Here is a 14,390-nt window from a genome sequence, read left to right as displayed (position 1 = left end):
GCTAAATATTTTAATTCTTTAGAAAAGTGTTGATACATACATATGTGAAGAAACTGAAAGATTGAATGAAAATGAAAAAAAAAATCAATTTTGTTGTTTAATGCAAACAGCATGGGTGGCTCCTAACATATCACTTTCATTAATGAAAACCAATGATTTGAGATGAAGCTTTCTCCAGTGGGATGTCATTGACATGACATTGTGACTTTTTTTTCCTCCCAAGCTGTACGTCACAAAGCTAAATATACTAATAAAACAGTGTGCTATATATCAAACCCGGCAGATGTATTTCTTTTCTTCTCCCTAAGGAAAAATTATTTTGAATCAGCATCAATGTATTTGTGTTTTTGATTGGGTCAGGTTTTGCTAACTAACTAAAACTGCTTACATTGGTCCTCATGATAAAAATGGCTTCATAAAAGAACTTAAATCAGTCTCGTTGATCCCCCATGGTCCATGACAATATTCAAATACTAAGCCATTTCCTCTTGTGCGTAGTTGTCAGTTTATTTAGGCATCTTGATTTTTGTTATTATGGCCCACTTGGAAGGCTTTTAATGCTTGTGTGGTTCAGAAATGCAGGGATAGGGTTAAGCACTGGCCTAGTTCAGAGGGGTTGAGTAAATTATATTGCATGTTATAAAAGGTATTATTTACTATTACTGGTCTGATATGAGGGTTGAGTAATTTATATTGCATATTGTAAAAGATAATTATTTACTTCACAATGTAATACAGTATATGTGATGTACATGATTTCAACCTTTGACGTCGCCTCACTCAGTCAATATTAAAGACATCAAGGTTACATTTTCACAGAATGTTCTTTACCTTATGCAGGATGATTTTATGTAGAAAACAGTAAAAAAACAAAAAGACTTTAGCTGGGTTTTCACAGCCAGGGTCACATAGCCTCTATATCCCACCGTTTTAAGCCAATATACATTAGAGTCATATGGGAGTCGCATCAAGGTGGCAATTTTACAGTGTGTTTACTTTACAAAGACCTTTTAATGACGGTCAGATCAGATTCGACCTAAATATATTTACACACAAATCACGGACGCGGGAAACAAGGTATCACGTGGACAGGACACGCGCTCAAACGTTGGCTACTGGTTCCTGTGCATACAGACAGTCTGCCTGCTTTCCTGTCATACTAAAGTTTTTAGAACAGCTCTATTCTAGAATCTCCTTCCTTTCATTTTATGTGACGCCAAAATATATTTAGTGAGTGATTTATATACATCTCCAGTAGCCTAACCTCGTTAGCCTATACTTTCTAAATGACAGAAACCTAGAAGTCATTCAGAAAATATAGCCCAGAATACACAAAATAAACAAAAAATCATTAAAGAGCTAAACTGCCCAAAATAATATTAAACAGCAATACAAACGCCAGTGTGACGTCACGGGCGGGCCCCCAATATTTGCTGTGCACCACTGGTAGTAACTATAATTAGCGCAACAATTTAAAACAATAAGGCTACATGTAAACCGGAAGTCCCCGTCGTGTATAATAATAAACGTGTGCATATGTGTGTGTGTGTGTGTGTGTGCGTGCGTGTGTTAAAAACTAATAGGCCAGAATAGTATTATTTTCAACTGCTTATTCGCACGATACGCACGCAAATGAGCGTGCTGAAATTTTCATAAACGCAAACATTTGCGGAGATGTAAGAATTGTATGATTAGAGGCGAATCTAAAAATAAACAAATAATGGTTTCCAGCTCCAAGTGTGCGCTTGCCTAGTGAACAGATGGTCGCTCTACAGGAGAAACGGCTCGCCCGCAGCCAGGTTCACATACTGCGAAGCGTTTTGCTCCGGAGCGGATAGATAGAGGCGCCGAATGCTGCGGCGCACTGCACCGGTCATTACGAGAGAAGGGGGGCGTCACGGACGATTAGAGCCTAAATTTAGATGAAAAGAGGATGTTCTTTAAGGTACTTCAACCACAACATCCTCTCCTCGTCTTAATGTCTCATTGAACTATCCAACATGTCTTTTCTGCATACCTATGTGATCCATCCCGAAACAGAACCGGTTTCACCTGATCCTCCGCTATGATCGCGGCAAGCGCGTTTGCTCAACAAAGGGAATCCCGGTATAGAATCGCTACGGAAGGTCGGTCACCATCGGTGAGGGACCCACACGCCTCTTTTATTTTCCATTTCAACCGTTTCGCTTGGTGGACAGCTGCCAACTATTCTGGCTACCCTGGAGTCCGCAGAAAGCGAGGGCTGGGATGGAGAAGTGTTGTCGCAGCTGTATGCCCTGTCTGAAGACGCTGTGGGACTGCATATGGCCCGAGTTTTACTATCCGAGCATGGCTCGACCGGCCGAGATCCGCACGGTTTCGGGTGATATCCGGGTCCCGGCTCCGAAGAGGAAACCGGCGCAGCTGTACGCGGCGCTCTTCGACTTCGAAGCCCGCAGTGAGGAAGAGCTGACGGTGAAAGAAGGGGACAAACTGTCTGTCATAGAAAAGAGGGGAGATTATGTATTTGCCAAGAAGCTGACGGGGTCACTGGAGTCCGGACTGGTCCCTGCTAATTATGTGGCCCTAGTACAGGATGAATTCGCTAACTACAGGTAAGTCCTGTCAGTCAATAGATTTATTTAGGCTAGTTTCTAATGATAGCCTATGTCTATTTTTAATTAGAATATTCATTATATGTGAACTTGGACCAGTCATAAGGGTTGATATTTTTTGAAATTGAGATTTATACATCATCTGAAAGCTGAATAAATAAGCTTTCCATTGATGTATATTTGGCTGAGATACAACTATTTGAAAACTTGAAAACTGAGGGTGCAAAAAAAAAATCAAAATATTGAGAAAATCGCCGTTAAAGTTGTCGAAATTAATTGTTCTTAGCAATGCATATTACTAATCAAAAATAAAGTTTTGATATATTTACGGTAAGAAATGTACAAAATATCTTCATGGAACATGGTTTTCACTTAATATCCTAATGATTTTTGGCATAAAATAAAAGTCGATCATTTTGACCCATACAATATATTGTTGGCTATTGCTTTGCTACAAATACACCTGTGCTACTTATGACTGGTTTTGTGGTCCAGGGTCACATATTTTATGGAAAATGATCACTCTTTTCTACGTAGTGCACATAATATGAATAAAAAGCTTGACGTAAGGCTACATACTTGCACTTTTGTTTTTCTATAATAGTTCAACTTTCCATTGACTTTTATTGTTTTCATACTGGACTAATATTTTATACCGCTACAGTACACAAACATTGCATTTTAGATTTTCATTAGCATTTTATTTCGTTTTTTTATATAGGCAACCATAAAATATTTCAGGTTTAAGATCCCCCCAATTATAGGGTGTAAATATGGTGGTTTTGGGGAGTCAGAACCACCTAATTAACACTTGAACCTAATTAACTTTGAACAAAAGATTGCTGTCTCATACAAATAGGTTTCAATCTGCTACATCCATAAACTGTAGGTACTGTCATTATGTGTGACTTTATTATATATTTAGTTATCTTTAATATATCTCCAAAACCCGTTTATTAAAGTCAATTGACTAGTGGCCCTAAAGGTTGCACATGACAAACCCTGACAGACTGTATTTTGAAAATTACCTTTAAATTTAGATCGAATGATTTTGCAGACATTAAAAATGTGTTAAAAATGTGAATTTTTAAATAAATAGATCCTTAAAGCCATTGTATAATTCACACTGTAACAATAAGGTCAATAGGTCAAAACCTGACCTTACTGTTTTGAAATCACAGAAGCAGTGTGCCTAGTTTTGGTTGTACATGAGCTCAACCAAGGAATGTTCATATACCTGCACTGTCTCATTTAATGAACAACGGGGTTTATCATTGTCCGTGTGAACAATGGGCTGTGCACGGTTTTCTTTTATTTGCGCTGTATCGTTTACTTCTGTTTGGTTGCTGTAACGGGGTCAGTCAATTGCCCTCGCCATAAAGACCTCCTAAATAGTGTTGAAAGGTAACGGGTTGTTATGTCAGAGTAGTGTGTGTTCGGCCTCTGGTGCACCTGTCACCTGCCGGAGTTTCACTGAAACTGAAGCACCATGGGATTGTGCTAAACAAGCAAGTGCACCTGCTGCACCCATATTTAACATGGCAACACTTTGCATGACGCCACAGTGTTTACTGTGCGAAGCTGAACGTGGTTAATATGGGCAAAATATGAGGTGTTTCTTTCTCTCACTGTAATAAATATCAGCAAATAAAGGAAATAAGAGTATTAATTCAAACACTGAAATAAGTGAACAGCATGTTCTAAAAGTCCAGGATATTAGACAAATTGGTTTAATATTCTTGCTGTATTAGCGTTTCTACCCAACTCATAACATATTGATTAACCATTTATATAATAAGAATATATTTTTTGGAGGAGTTTATTTAATTATACCATATTTCATGTGGAATATCTCATTATAAAATATTACTGGAAAAAAGTAATGGCAGATATAGATTTTCATACCTCAATTTCAAGCATTTTACACTACAGTTCTCATATTACTCGCATTGTTAGCTGACATAATAGCAACAGGACTAACAATAATAATGTGTCAGCAAATAATTACAATAAAATACATGTTGTTCATTCCTCACTACTTAGTAATGCAACCCAATTACTCTAATGTAAAAAAAAGACTAATTACGGTACTAAACATGCATTATTAATGATTATATTATTAATATTTTAGCTGATAGTTCAAACTTTAGTACAGAATTGTACATGCAGTAGATAGTAAATGTGCTGTGTTTGCTTTTATCTATCAACGTGGAAATATTCATATTTCAGAATAATATCATAAAGATTCATTTTATGATATTATGCCCATTTATGCACATTTCTCCTGGTTTTATTTATATTATATACACTGATATATTATCAGCATTAATTAAAGGCAAAACACTGAATATAATGAATAAATATACTTTGAAATGACTATTTTTACATATTACATTAATGAAAAAATGGAATTATTACTTATTATGTATAAAAGTAAATACTTATTTTCTTTGGATTTTGCCGGTGAAATATGACCTGGACATGGTCTTGACAGGTTCTGAAGTATTCATTCATTCAGCTGTGTTATGTGCATCTGTTTTACAGATGGTACTATGGGAATATAAACAGACAAAAGGCTGATAAACTGCTTCTGAGTTCACAGAACAAAACGGGCTCCTTCCTGGTGAGGATCAGTGAGAGCCACAGCGATGAATATACTATCTCCGGTTTGTTCCTTTGTTTCTTCTCTCGCAGACACAGTCTCCCTCTCTCTCACACTCTCTTTCATTTGAATGCCTGGAGACCTCCAGTACTTCCCTCCCGTATTCCCTTGTCTTTCTCTCAGACATCATCTTCTTTCTTTCTCATCTCCCGTTTGTCTGATCTGCATGACAACGTAGCCTCCACTTCATCCATCTTATTATTTTCTGCCAAAGATATCCACTCTTGGTTTATCTTTCATCCTTTCAGGCCAGCATCTCTCTCTCTATCTCGCTCTCTTTCCACCCCACAGCTTGTAACACCATATTGGTCTTCCATGTGCAACTGACTAAGCGTTTTTCTGTCTCCACAGAAGAGTAGCGGGTATTTTTTTAAGGTCTCAAAAACCACAAAGCCATTCAATAATTTTTGCTAATCTTGTCAAAATTGATTATACACAGCATTTCCAATTTGATAACATTCTTCTCAAGTCCTCCACTAAAGATGTTTTATTTCATATATTAAAGGGTCTCAGATATAAAATATTAATATATTCTCTCTATCTCGCTCTCTTTCCACCCCACAGCTTGTAACACCATATTGGTCTTCCATGTGCAACTGACTAAGCGTTTTTCTGTCTCCACAGAAGAGTAGCGGGTATTTTTTTAAGGTCTCAAAAACCACAAAGCCATTCAATAATTTTTGCTAATCTTGTCAAAATTGATTATACACAGCATTTCCAATTTGATAACATTCTTCTCAAGTCCTCCACTAAAGATGTTTTATTTCATATATTAAAGATATAAAATATTAATATATGTAATGATGATTATTATTATTATTATTGTAATTCAATTTATTCTCAGTCATATTTCTGAAAAGTGCATATCTACTTCTTCGTAAAACAGAAGCATTCAGATTCATTAATATCTGCCTACTCGGTTTGATTCAGTCAGAGAAACATTTTATTATCTTTATTATTATTTTATTATCTTTATATATACTGTACATTCACTGGTGCTGCTGGGACCAGATATGTCGATCTCAACAAAAAATCAGGGTTAAAAAGTGCTAAAAATACTTTTTCAAAAATATTAATGTTGGAAAATTTGATTCTCTCCTTCACAGCCAGAAGTGAAAATAGTGTCTTCCATTTCCGTATTCATCGCTCAGCGATTGGTGCTTACTTTGTATCTGACAAGATCTCTTTTGGCACTCTGGATGAGCTCATCAGATACTACCAGCAAAACTCCAGGAGTCTGGGATGCCCCTTAGACCAGCCATGTGAACAGCAAGTATGACACTCTTAATATTTAATACACACCCAAGAGCGACATCTTAATTTTAGACATCACTTTTTGTCTTCATGAAACTAAGGCTCATAAATAGGCATCCTTTTTATGGGTATCAGTTCTGCATTAGAGATTCAATTAGCGTTAAAGAGAAGCGGTCTGTTTCTGGAGAAGTGGTCCTGGGCGATGGCACCAGTCGGCCTGCAGTGGTTACATTGGTTTTCTAATCTCCTTCATCTTAATCAGCAGCTCTGCAGTTTTTTCTTGCGCTCTGTCTGGTTTGGCCTCATGGTTATCGTCCGCTCTTCTCTCCTCCTTTTCAAGGAGGACACCGAGGCTGAATAACAGAGTGTGTGTGGACACACAGCTCCACTGAGAAACACTAACACAAGCCCATTCACTCACTTGCTTCCTAAAAGGATAGCACAGCAACCTTGTTGCACCTTTTACTTTATGCATTTCGTGTTTTAACTTGAACAACTTTACCATCTTTCAGATTTTTATTTTGTGACTAGGAGCACTTGATATGAACACTTGATTATGTTTTATTGTTATTTCTTTGAAAACCTGTTAAGGTCTTTGAATCATTTCATGCTGAATTTACCAAGAAGGACATATTCCTGGATCAACTTGCTTTATTGTTTTTGTTTTATTGTATTATATTATATATTTCTATCAAATAACAGTAGGCAACCCCTAATCAAATCAGGAAAAATAGTATAGGTAGGGTAAGATCTGCCTCCCCCTCACAACTGTGAAAGAAAGCCCCTGCAGTGGTACATTGTTGCTGGTGGTTTTATGAGTTAATTTATTAGTTATCATAATTAATTAAGTTACTATTTAATAAATCCACGAATTAGAGGATCTGAATTCTGTCTATTTTTTTAAAAATGTAGGTCTTTATATCATTTATTGAAATAAATGCCAAAGTAAACTGTGAAAATTTATATTATTTATATTTATAGAAACATTTATATTTACAACGTAAAAAAAAAAACTTAAATAATAATTAAAAATGATATTTTTTAAAAACGAGTGTCTTTGAATGTTCTGAATAAATATATCGGATGACAGCAGGAATAAGTTAACCCCTGGGTCTTCTATTTTAGGTTACAGCTGAGCAGTAAATGCACTTTGTTACCCTAAATAAGAATGTTCATAAAGCCCTAATCCTAAAATCTGGTTGGCTGAATGCTGTTCCAGAACCAACAAGGATCCAGGAACAGGTCTTATTTGTCAAAATCACGGTTACTATCATTTCATACGGTTTCAGTGTGAAAGATATGAAGAAATCTTTGATTGTCAGTTGCTGGTCCCAGATTTCAAGCTGCACAAGCTGACGTGTAATGTAGCGCATTTTATTTAAACAATAAATTGTCATACTATTCAAATATTTCGAAGCTTATTTTTTCCCTTCTAAACACACCAAAACCAAAGCTGTCTTCTCAATGATTTGTTTTCCCAGTAAACTTTCCTAGAAATGCAAATTCTCTCTTTTCTTCTCTCCTGCTGTTAACAAAATATAACCACTCTCTAGGCTCTCTGGTTTTATGATCAATACTGCACGCTGTGTTTAGAGCAACATGTCATATATAGAAGAGATTCTTGGAAGAGCTCTTTTGTAACCTTTGTTGCGTGTGTGTCCACGTGCAGAGGGAGCTGTTTGACATGGAGCCATGGGAGCGGCCGAGGGAGGAGTTTCAGCTACTCAACAAGCTGGGGGAGGGCCATTTTGGGGAAGTCTGGGAAGCTGTCTGGATCACAAAGAAACAGAAAGTGGCCATCAAGATGCTCAAACAAGGTGAGGCACCACACAAGATGAAATGTTTTGAAGTGAAACAACAACCCAACCAATAACAGAAAACATCACCCAATTCATTCAATCAAGTCTCTTATAATGATGTTTGTGCTGTTGTAATTATCACCAAAAATTATGTCACTTCCTGGAGGTTATTACTGCTGAAAGGAACTGGCTTTTATAGAGGGATATTACAAAAGACTGAAAGTCAAATTAAGGACATACAGAAATCCTAAAGAATTTGTATTTTTAGAAGGTGGAAAATTATAAATTTTTAAGCATTTCGAATTAGAGAAAGAAAATAACAGGGTCGTAAAATATAGAGACTACTACAGAAGCATAAAAACAAATAGCTTAGTGGAAATAAAGGTAACTTTTTAATAAAAAAATTAAAACAAAAAAAATGTGGAGAAACGTAAAAAGCCTTGATAATGAAGAAGGCTTGGTTAGTTTTAATTACCTAAGGCCAGTTTATTAAAGGCATTTTAACCACATGAGTGCCTAAGAATTTTGGGATTATTTTCTATATAAACACTAATTAGTATATTTCCTAATAAATTGCCCGTAATTTCATTAGAAATTAGTGCATAGAACCTGCACAAAATGCAACATAAGTGAAGGACAGAACTGAATTCACATTCACTTATTTCTGATATTCTGATAAAGGAAAATGATTTCCATTTTGAAATGAATATTTTAATATATTAAGGATATATGTTACCCTGGACCACAAAACCAGTCTTAAGTCACGGGGGTATATTTGTAGCAATAGCCAAAAATACATTGTATGGGTCAAAATTATCGATTTTTCTTTTATGCCAAAAATCATTAGGATATTAAGTAAAGATCATGTTCCATGAAGATATTTTGTAAATTTCCTACCGTAAATATATCAAAACTTAATTTTTGATTAGTAATATGCATTGCTAAGAACTTAATTTGGACAACTTTAAAGGCAATTTTCTCAATATTTAGATTTTTTTTGCACCCTCAGATTCCAGATTTTCATATAGTTGTATCTCGGCCAAATATTATCATATCCTAACAAACCATACATCAATGGAAAGCTTATTTATTCAGCTTTCATATGGTGCATAAGTCTCAATTTTAAAAAAATTTACCCTTATGACTGGTTTTGTGGTCCAGGGTCACATATAAGTAATATATATGAGGATGTGAAAATGTTTTGCCAAAACACCAATAAGCCTAAATTGAAACTGATTATGTAATTCAGCACTGAAGGAATGAAACAGCACTCAAAAAGATTTTTATGTTGTTTGCTCTTTGAAATTTATAATTTTGTACTTATCCACAAATGATTTTCATATCAATTTTTGGCCTTTGTTTCAAAGTCAATTGGATCTGCATCATAACTTGAGAAAAAGACCACTGTCACATGCACAAATGTTTTTTCATAAAAATATCAGTGGATAAAGATCTTGATCTGTTGTTCTCTCACTCTGCCCTGTAGAGGACACAAAATTGGATGAGTTTGTGAAGGAGGTCCATGCACTGAAAAACCTGCACCATCCTAAACTGATTGAGCTGTTGGCTCTCTGCACACGAGGGGAGCCGGTCTACATTGTCACTGAGCTCATGACTAAAGGAAGTCTCAAATCGTATCTTGCTTGTAAGTGTCACTGCACTCTTTTTCCTTGTTCACGTAGTGCTTGTATACTACAGAATAGCGTAGTATTATATAATATTGCACCAGATCTGGTCTGGGTATTTCATACATTACATTTTGTTTTCTTATCAGACAATCACGTCCGCACTGACAAACATCAATGGCTTTATGTGACTCCAGTGTTTTATGGTTACAGTTCAAATGTACATGAAGTCATCATTTCCTTCAGTCTGTGAAGCAATTTCTTAACATAAATATGGCTTGTTGTTTCCCACTTGAACACATAAAAGTGTTTAATTTTCATCTCAGTGAATTAATACGTCACTTCTTGAACTGAAATGATATTTTGAGCATAATGCTTTGACTGAAAAGTTGAATTGAAAATTGTTACCTTCCCCTTCTGCTTTGACGACCAAAGCTGCATGAAATCCACAGTCCAGATCATTGTGTTCTCCAGTATGATTTGAGATAATCCAAAGATTTTGAGCTCCAGTGGAAGAACATCTGACCATCTGTACAAAGAATCACATGATCAGTGTCATTAATGTATTAGTAATACTTGTTTTGTTTACAGACCTAAAAATAATGCGGAATCTGAAATAATTTGAACTCATTTTTCTTTCTTATACTCTAAATCAATTTACCAGATTTCAATTCAGATTAGTTTATTTTCAGATTTCAATTATGCTTTGAAGCCCACATTTTTAGTTTGGTCTCAGACATTTGGCATTTGGACACTTTTGTTTCACTGATGTTCCCAATGAGCAACTCTTTCCATCTCTTTTTTCTCATCTCTTCCTGTAGCACCGGAGGGTCAGGTGTTGACCTCTGCTCACCTGATCTACATGGCTGGTCAGATAGCAGAAGGAATGGCGTATCTGGAAGATCGACACATTGTCCACAGAGACCTTGCAGCTCGAAACATCCTGGTTGGAGAAGACCTGGTGTGTAAAGTGGCTGATTTCGGCTTGGCTCGCATCATTAAGGTAATAATGGCTGGATGTCAAAGAAGCCCCTGGAAATCTGCAAATAAATTGAATCTTAGTGTGTCATTTTTGTGTTTGTGTGTAGGATAGTGTGTATACCGCTAGTAGAAACACCAAGATTCCTGTGCGGTGGACGGCTCCAGAAGCTGCTCTCTACCAGCGGTTCTCAGTCAAATCTGACGTCTGGTCCTTTGGAGTGCTGCTGTATGAGATAATGTCACGTGGAAAGATGCCATATGATGGTATGGGTCTCTTTCTCATATACACTACCATTTTTTTTTTAAAGAAGTCTGTTATGCTCCTTAAGGCTGCAGTTAATCAAAAATACAGTAAAATAGTAATACTGTGAAATACTATTGCAATTTAAAATAACTATTTTCTATTTGAATGTATTTTCAAATGTAATTTATTCCTGTGATGCCAAAGCTGAATTTTCCGTATCATTACTCTAGTCTTCAGTGCCACATGCTCCTTCAGAAATCATTCTAATATGCTGATCTGCAGTGCAAGAAACATTTTTTTATTAATATGAGTGTTGAAAACAGTTGTGCCGCTTATTATTTTTGCAGAAAGAACAGCATTTGAAATAGAAATATTTTGTAGTACTAAAAATGCCTTTACTTTCACTTTTGATCAATTTAAAGCATCCTTGCTGAATAAAATCATCCATTTATTAAAAAAAGACCCCAAACCTTTGAGCAGTAGAGTATATATCTCATATGAATGTGCCCACAGGGAAGAATAATAAGGAGGTGTTGGAGATCCTGTCATCGGGTTACAGGTTACCGTGTCCAAATCACTGCCCCCCAAACATCTACCGTATTATGTTGGAATGCTGGCACGCGGAGGCTTCCAAACGGCCCTCGTTTCATGCCCTTCACAGTCAGCTGGAAAATATCTACTCCAGAATCTACTTCAAAACTATTGAGGTGTAGAAGAGGTGGACTGAAACAGAAGATTCTGTGGGACAGAACGGAGAATGAAGAAAAGATTTGCATGGACAAAAGTGCACATACCATAGACTCTCTTTTTGATTGCTTATATTAATTAAGTTATGTGCAATAATAAATGCTTGTTTATGGATTTTAAAGAGGATAAAAGATTCATTGAGAGTGGAGGAGAGAAACATGCATCTCCTTAATCTGACAGGGCCAGATTATCTGTAGCTCGTCATAGCGAATCTTGATCATGATTGGATCAAGATGCCAAGCACTGTTATTTACTGTCATAATATCCGTCTTTTAGACTGCACTTAGTGTATTTTGTGCTAGAGTTGATCTGGCCAGTTCAGTTTCAGTAGTAATAGGAACAGGAGATTATTTGGTCTGATGTTTTCAGGTCAGAGTTTATGTTTACAAAAGATTCACCTGCCAGTATGGACAGGTGTGGAGACGGTGAAAACTACGGCCATTTTAAGTTCGAACTGTTGAGTGTCTTTAGCCTATGTGAAGGCAGGCTGCACAAATAACTGTACCAGGTACACAGTTTTGAAATTAACACTGTGTTTAACACAGGAGCCATATGACAAAACTACCTGGGTAGGTGTCCTCATGATCGGTTTCGTAGAAATCACATCCATTTCAGAAGTCAATTGTCTTCCAATGAATTATACAAGATGAATTCTTAAGATAACTTGTAAATAAAATATTTTTTCAATATATATGTTTCTGCAGTTTCTTTATCATTTGTTTGCCGATTTATCATAATGTAACCTGACTTTAAGTTTGACCGGAAGCATGCTGCTAGTCTGTAAAGCAATTAACCTCAAATAATAAAGTATGCCTGTTTAGTCTACTGAGCTTGTGTCATTGTCGTCCACAGGCGTGGTTCAAATGCGGAAGGTTTCACTCTAATGTCAGTTCCCTAAAACAGTCTCATATGGGAATCCGCTAGCAGGTGTCTCTCGGGGACAGTTTTATCTCATGGGGGAATGTTTGAGGAAAACTTGCCCATGTCTTAAGACATTATGGGACAGAATATACGGACCCTCACCGACCGACGGAGAAAACAGCGTGAAAACTGACAGCGACTGTACCGGCGATGGGCTCGGTAATATGGAATCTGACCGTTACGGACAACCGGCGAGCGCGCCGCTGCCACCTCGGAAGACAGCCGCTTCACTTTATACGGCTCTGTGGGACTTTGAGGCTCGCGACGGCCAGGAGTTGTCGTTCAAAGCTGGTGATATGTTAGAGATTGTCAGCAGTTCCGGTGACTGGTGGAGTGCGAAGAAAATCGACTCACAAGGGCGCGCGGCCACCGGTTTTGTACCGTTCAATTATCTGGCGCGTGCGGAGTCCGTGGAATCTCAACCGTGAGTGTCCAAGCTATTTCTGAAAAGTAACGTTGTATGTAGGCTATATTAAATAATTTCAATAATTTATCTATAAAAACAATTTAGTTTACCCAAGACTGTGATTTTAATCCTGTTGGATATCCACCACATTCAGTAATCTGGGAAGCAATTAAATGTGTATGCATCTTGACATTTCACTTTTGTACTAGGTGTCACGTACAAAAGATTTAAAGGGATAGTTCACTTCTCTCTAGGGGTCTCAAGCACCTAGCAGACCTCTTAGTTTATCTCTTCATGCTTCAACTACATGTCATCTCACACCCCAGAACGCTTGAGTTTTCATAATACCACATGTTATTCTTGTCCAAACCACACAATTTGGTTTGGAATTCATTCAGAAACACTTTGGATTTTTCTTCTCTCTCTCTCTCTCTCTCTCTCTCTCTCTCTCTCTCTCTATCTCTCTCTCTCTCGTTGTGGGACACATAGAAAAATGTTTTAAGGCAGTACCATTCCTAAATGCGGTCCAAAGACTTCAAGGTTCAAAAAGGATGCAATAGTAGGCCCACTAAAAACATAAAAACACTGTTTTATGCATGCTATACCAAATCTTCTGAAACTCTGGATAAAGAAAAGACCAATAATTTTGTTGTTGTCTTATAATGTACCCGTCCAGGGAATTGATAAAAAAGCCAGTTCACACACCCAAGTGAATACAGGTGCATCTCAATAAATTAATACATGAGTTTCACAATTTGAGTTGAATTACTGAAATAAATGAACTTTTCCACGACATTCTAATTTATTGAGATGCACCTGTAAAAGCACCAGCCTCAAATACCCGGATTAGCGGTGTGTTATTCGGCATTGTTAATGATGATGGTTGTTTTTGGGGAACAACACCCTTGGAATGTCTTAACTGACCATGACCAATCAGAATCAAGTACTCCAGAGAGCAGTGTAATATAGGGATGGGCGATACCACTTATTTTGTCTTCGATATGATACCGATATTTTTCAAGGCAGTATCGTTGATATCGATACCGATTCGATACTTCTGAACTAAACTTCAATTATGAAATTTATTAAATTATTAAATTACTAAGAGTAAAATGGGTAATGATAAGCACTTAACTTTATGTTTAAAACGCATTTTA

At 36.8% G+C, this 14,390-nt stretch overlaps 2 protein-coding genes across 2 annotated transcripts in view; both read left to right on the top strand.

Annotated features, from left to right (window-relative positions):
* Positions 1-1,852: 1,852 nt before the first annotated feature.
* Positions 1,853-11,894, top strand: LOC107672012 (tyrosine-protein kinase SRK3-like). The gene is made up of 8 exons (XM_016465054.1): positions 1,853-2,594; positions 5,139-5,260; positions 6,363-6,529; positions 8,180-8,327; positions 9,796-9,954; positions 10,756-10,937; positions 11,023-11,179; positions 11,673-11,894. Exons 1-8 carry the CDS (start codon positions 2,248-2,250, stop codon positions 11,870-11,872), a joined length of 1,482 nt encoding a protein of 493 aa, XP_016320540.1. The 5' UTR covers positions 1,853-2,247; the 3' UTR covers positions 11,873-11,894.
* An 813-nt stretch (positions 11,895-12,707) lies between these two features.
* Positions 12,708-14,390, top strand: part of LOC107672013 (protein-tyrosine kinase 6-like) — a 9,253-nt gene continuing 7,570 nt past the window's right edge. Inside the window, exon 1 of the mRNA XM_016465055.1 lies at positions 12,708-13,251. Within this exon, the coding sequence (XP_016320541.1) occupies positions 12,860-13,251 (392 nt within the window). The 5' untranslated portion in view covers positions 12,708-12,859. The remainder of the gene's footprint in view (positions 13,252-14,390) is intronic.

The sequence above is a fragment of the Sinocyclocheilus anshuiensis genome, unplaced genomic scaffold, assembly GCF_001515605.1.
Source record: "Sinocyclocheilus anshuiensis isolate Anshui unplaced genomic scaffold, SAMN03320099.WGS_v1.1 scaffold1053, whole genome shotgun sequence".
NCBI classification, from domain to species: domain Eukaryota; kingdom Metazoa; phylum Chordata; class Actinopteri; order Cypriniformes; family Cyprinidae; genus Sinocyclocheilus; species Sinocyclocheilus anshuiensis.
Note: the sequence above shows the minus strand (reverse complement) of the source record. Positions and strands in the feature narration are given on the sequence as shown.

What these genes read in the sequence shown, in the direction of transcription:
- LOC107672012 (XM_016465054.1), top strand. Translation starts at nt 2,248, where the DNA reads ATGGAGAAGTGTTGTCGCAGCTGTATGCCCTGTCTGAAGACGCTGTGG. An exon ending in CGATGAATATACTATCTCCG is followed by an intron (nt 5,261 to 6,362) that starts GTTTGTTCCTTT and finishes TCTCCTTCACAG; the next exon opens with CCAGAAGTGAAAATAGTGTC. An exon ending in TGGAAAGATGCCATATGATG is followed by an intron (nt 11,180 to 11,672) that starts GTATGGGTCTCT and finishes ATGTGCCCACAG; the next exon opens with GGAAGAATAATAAGGAGGTG.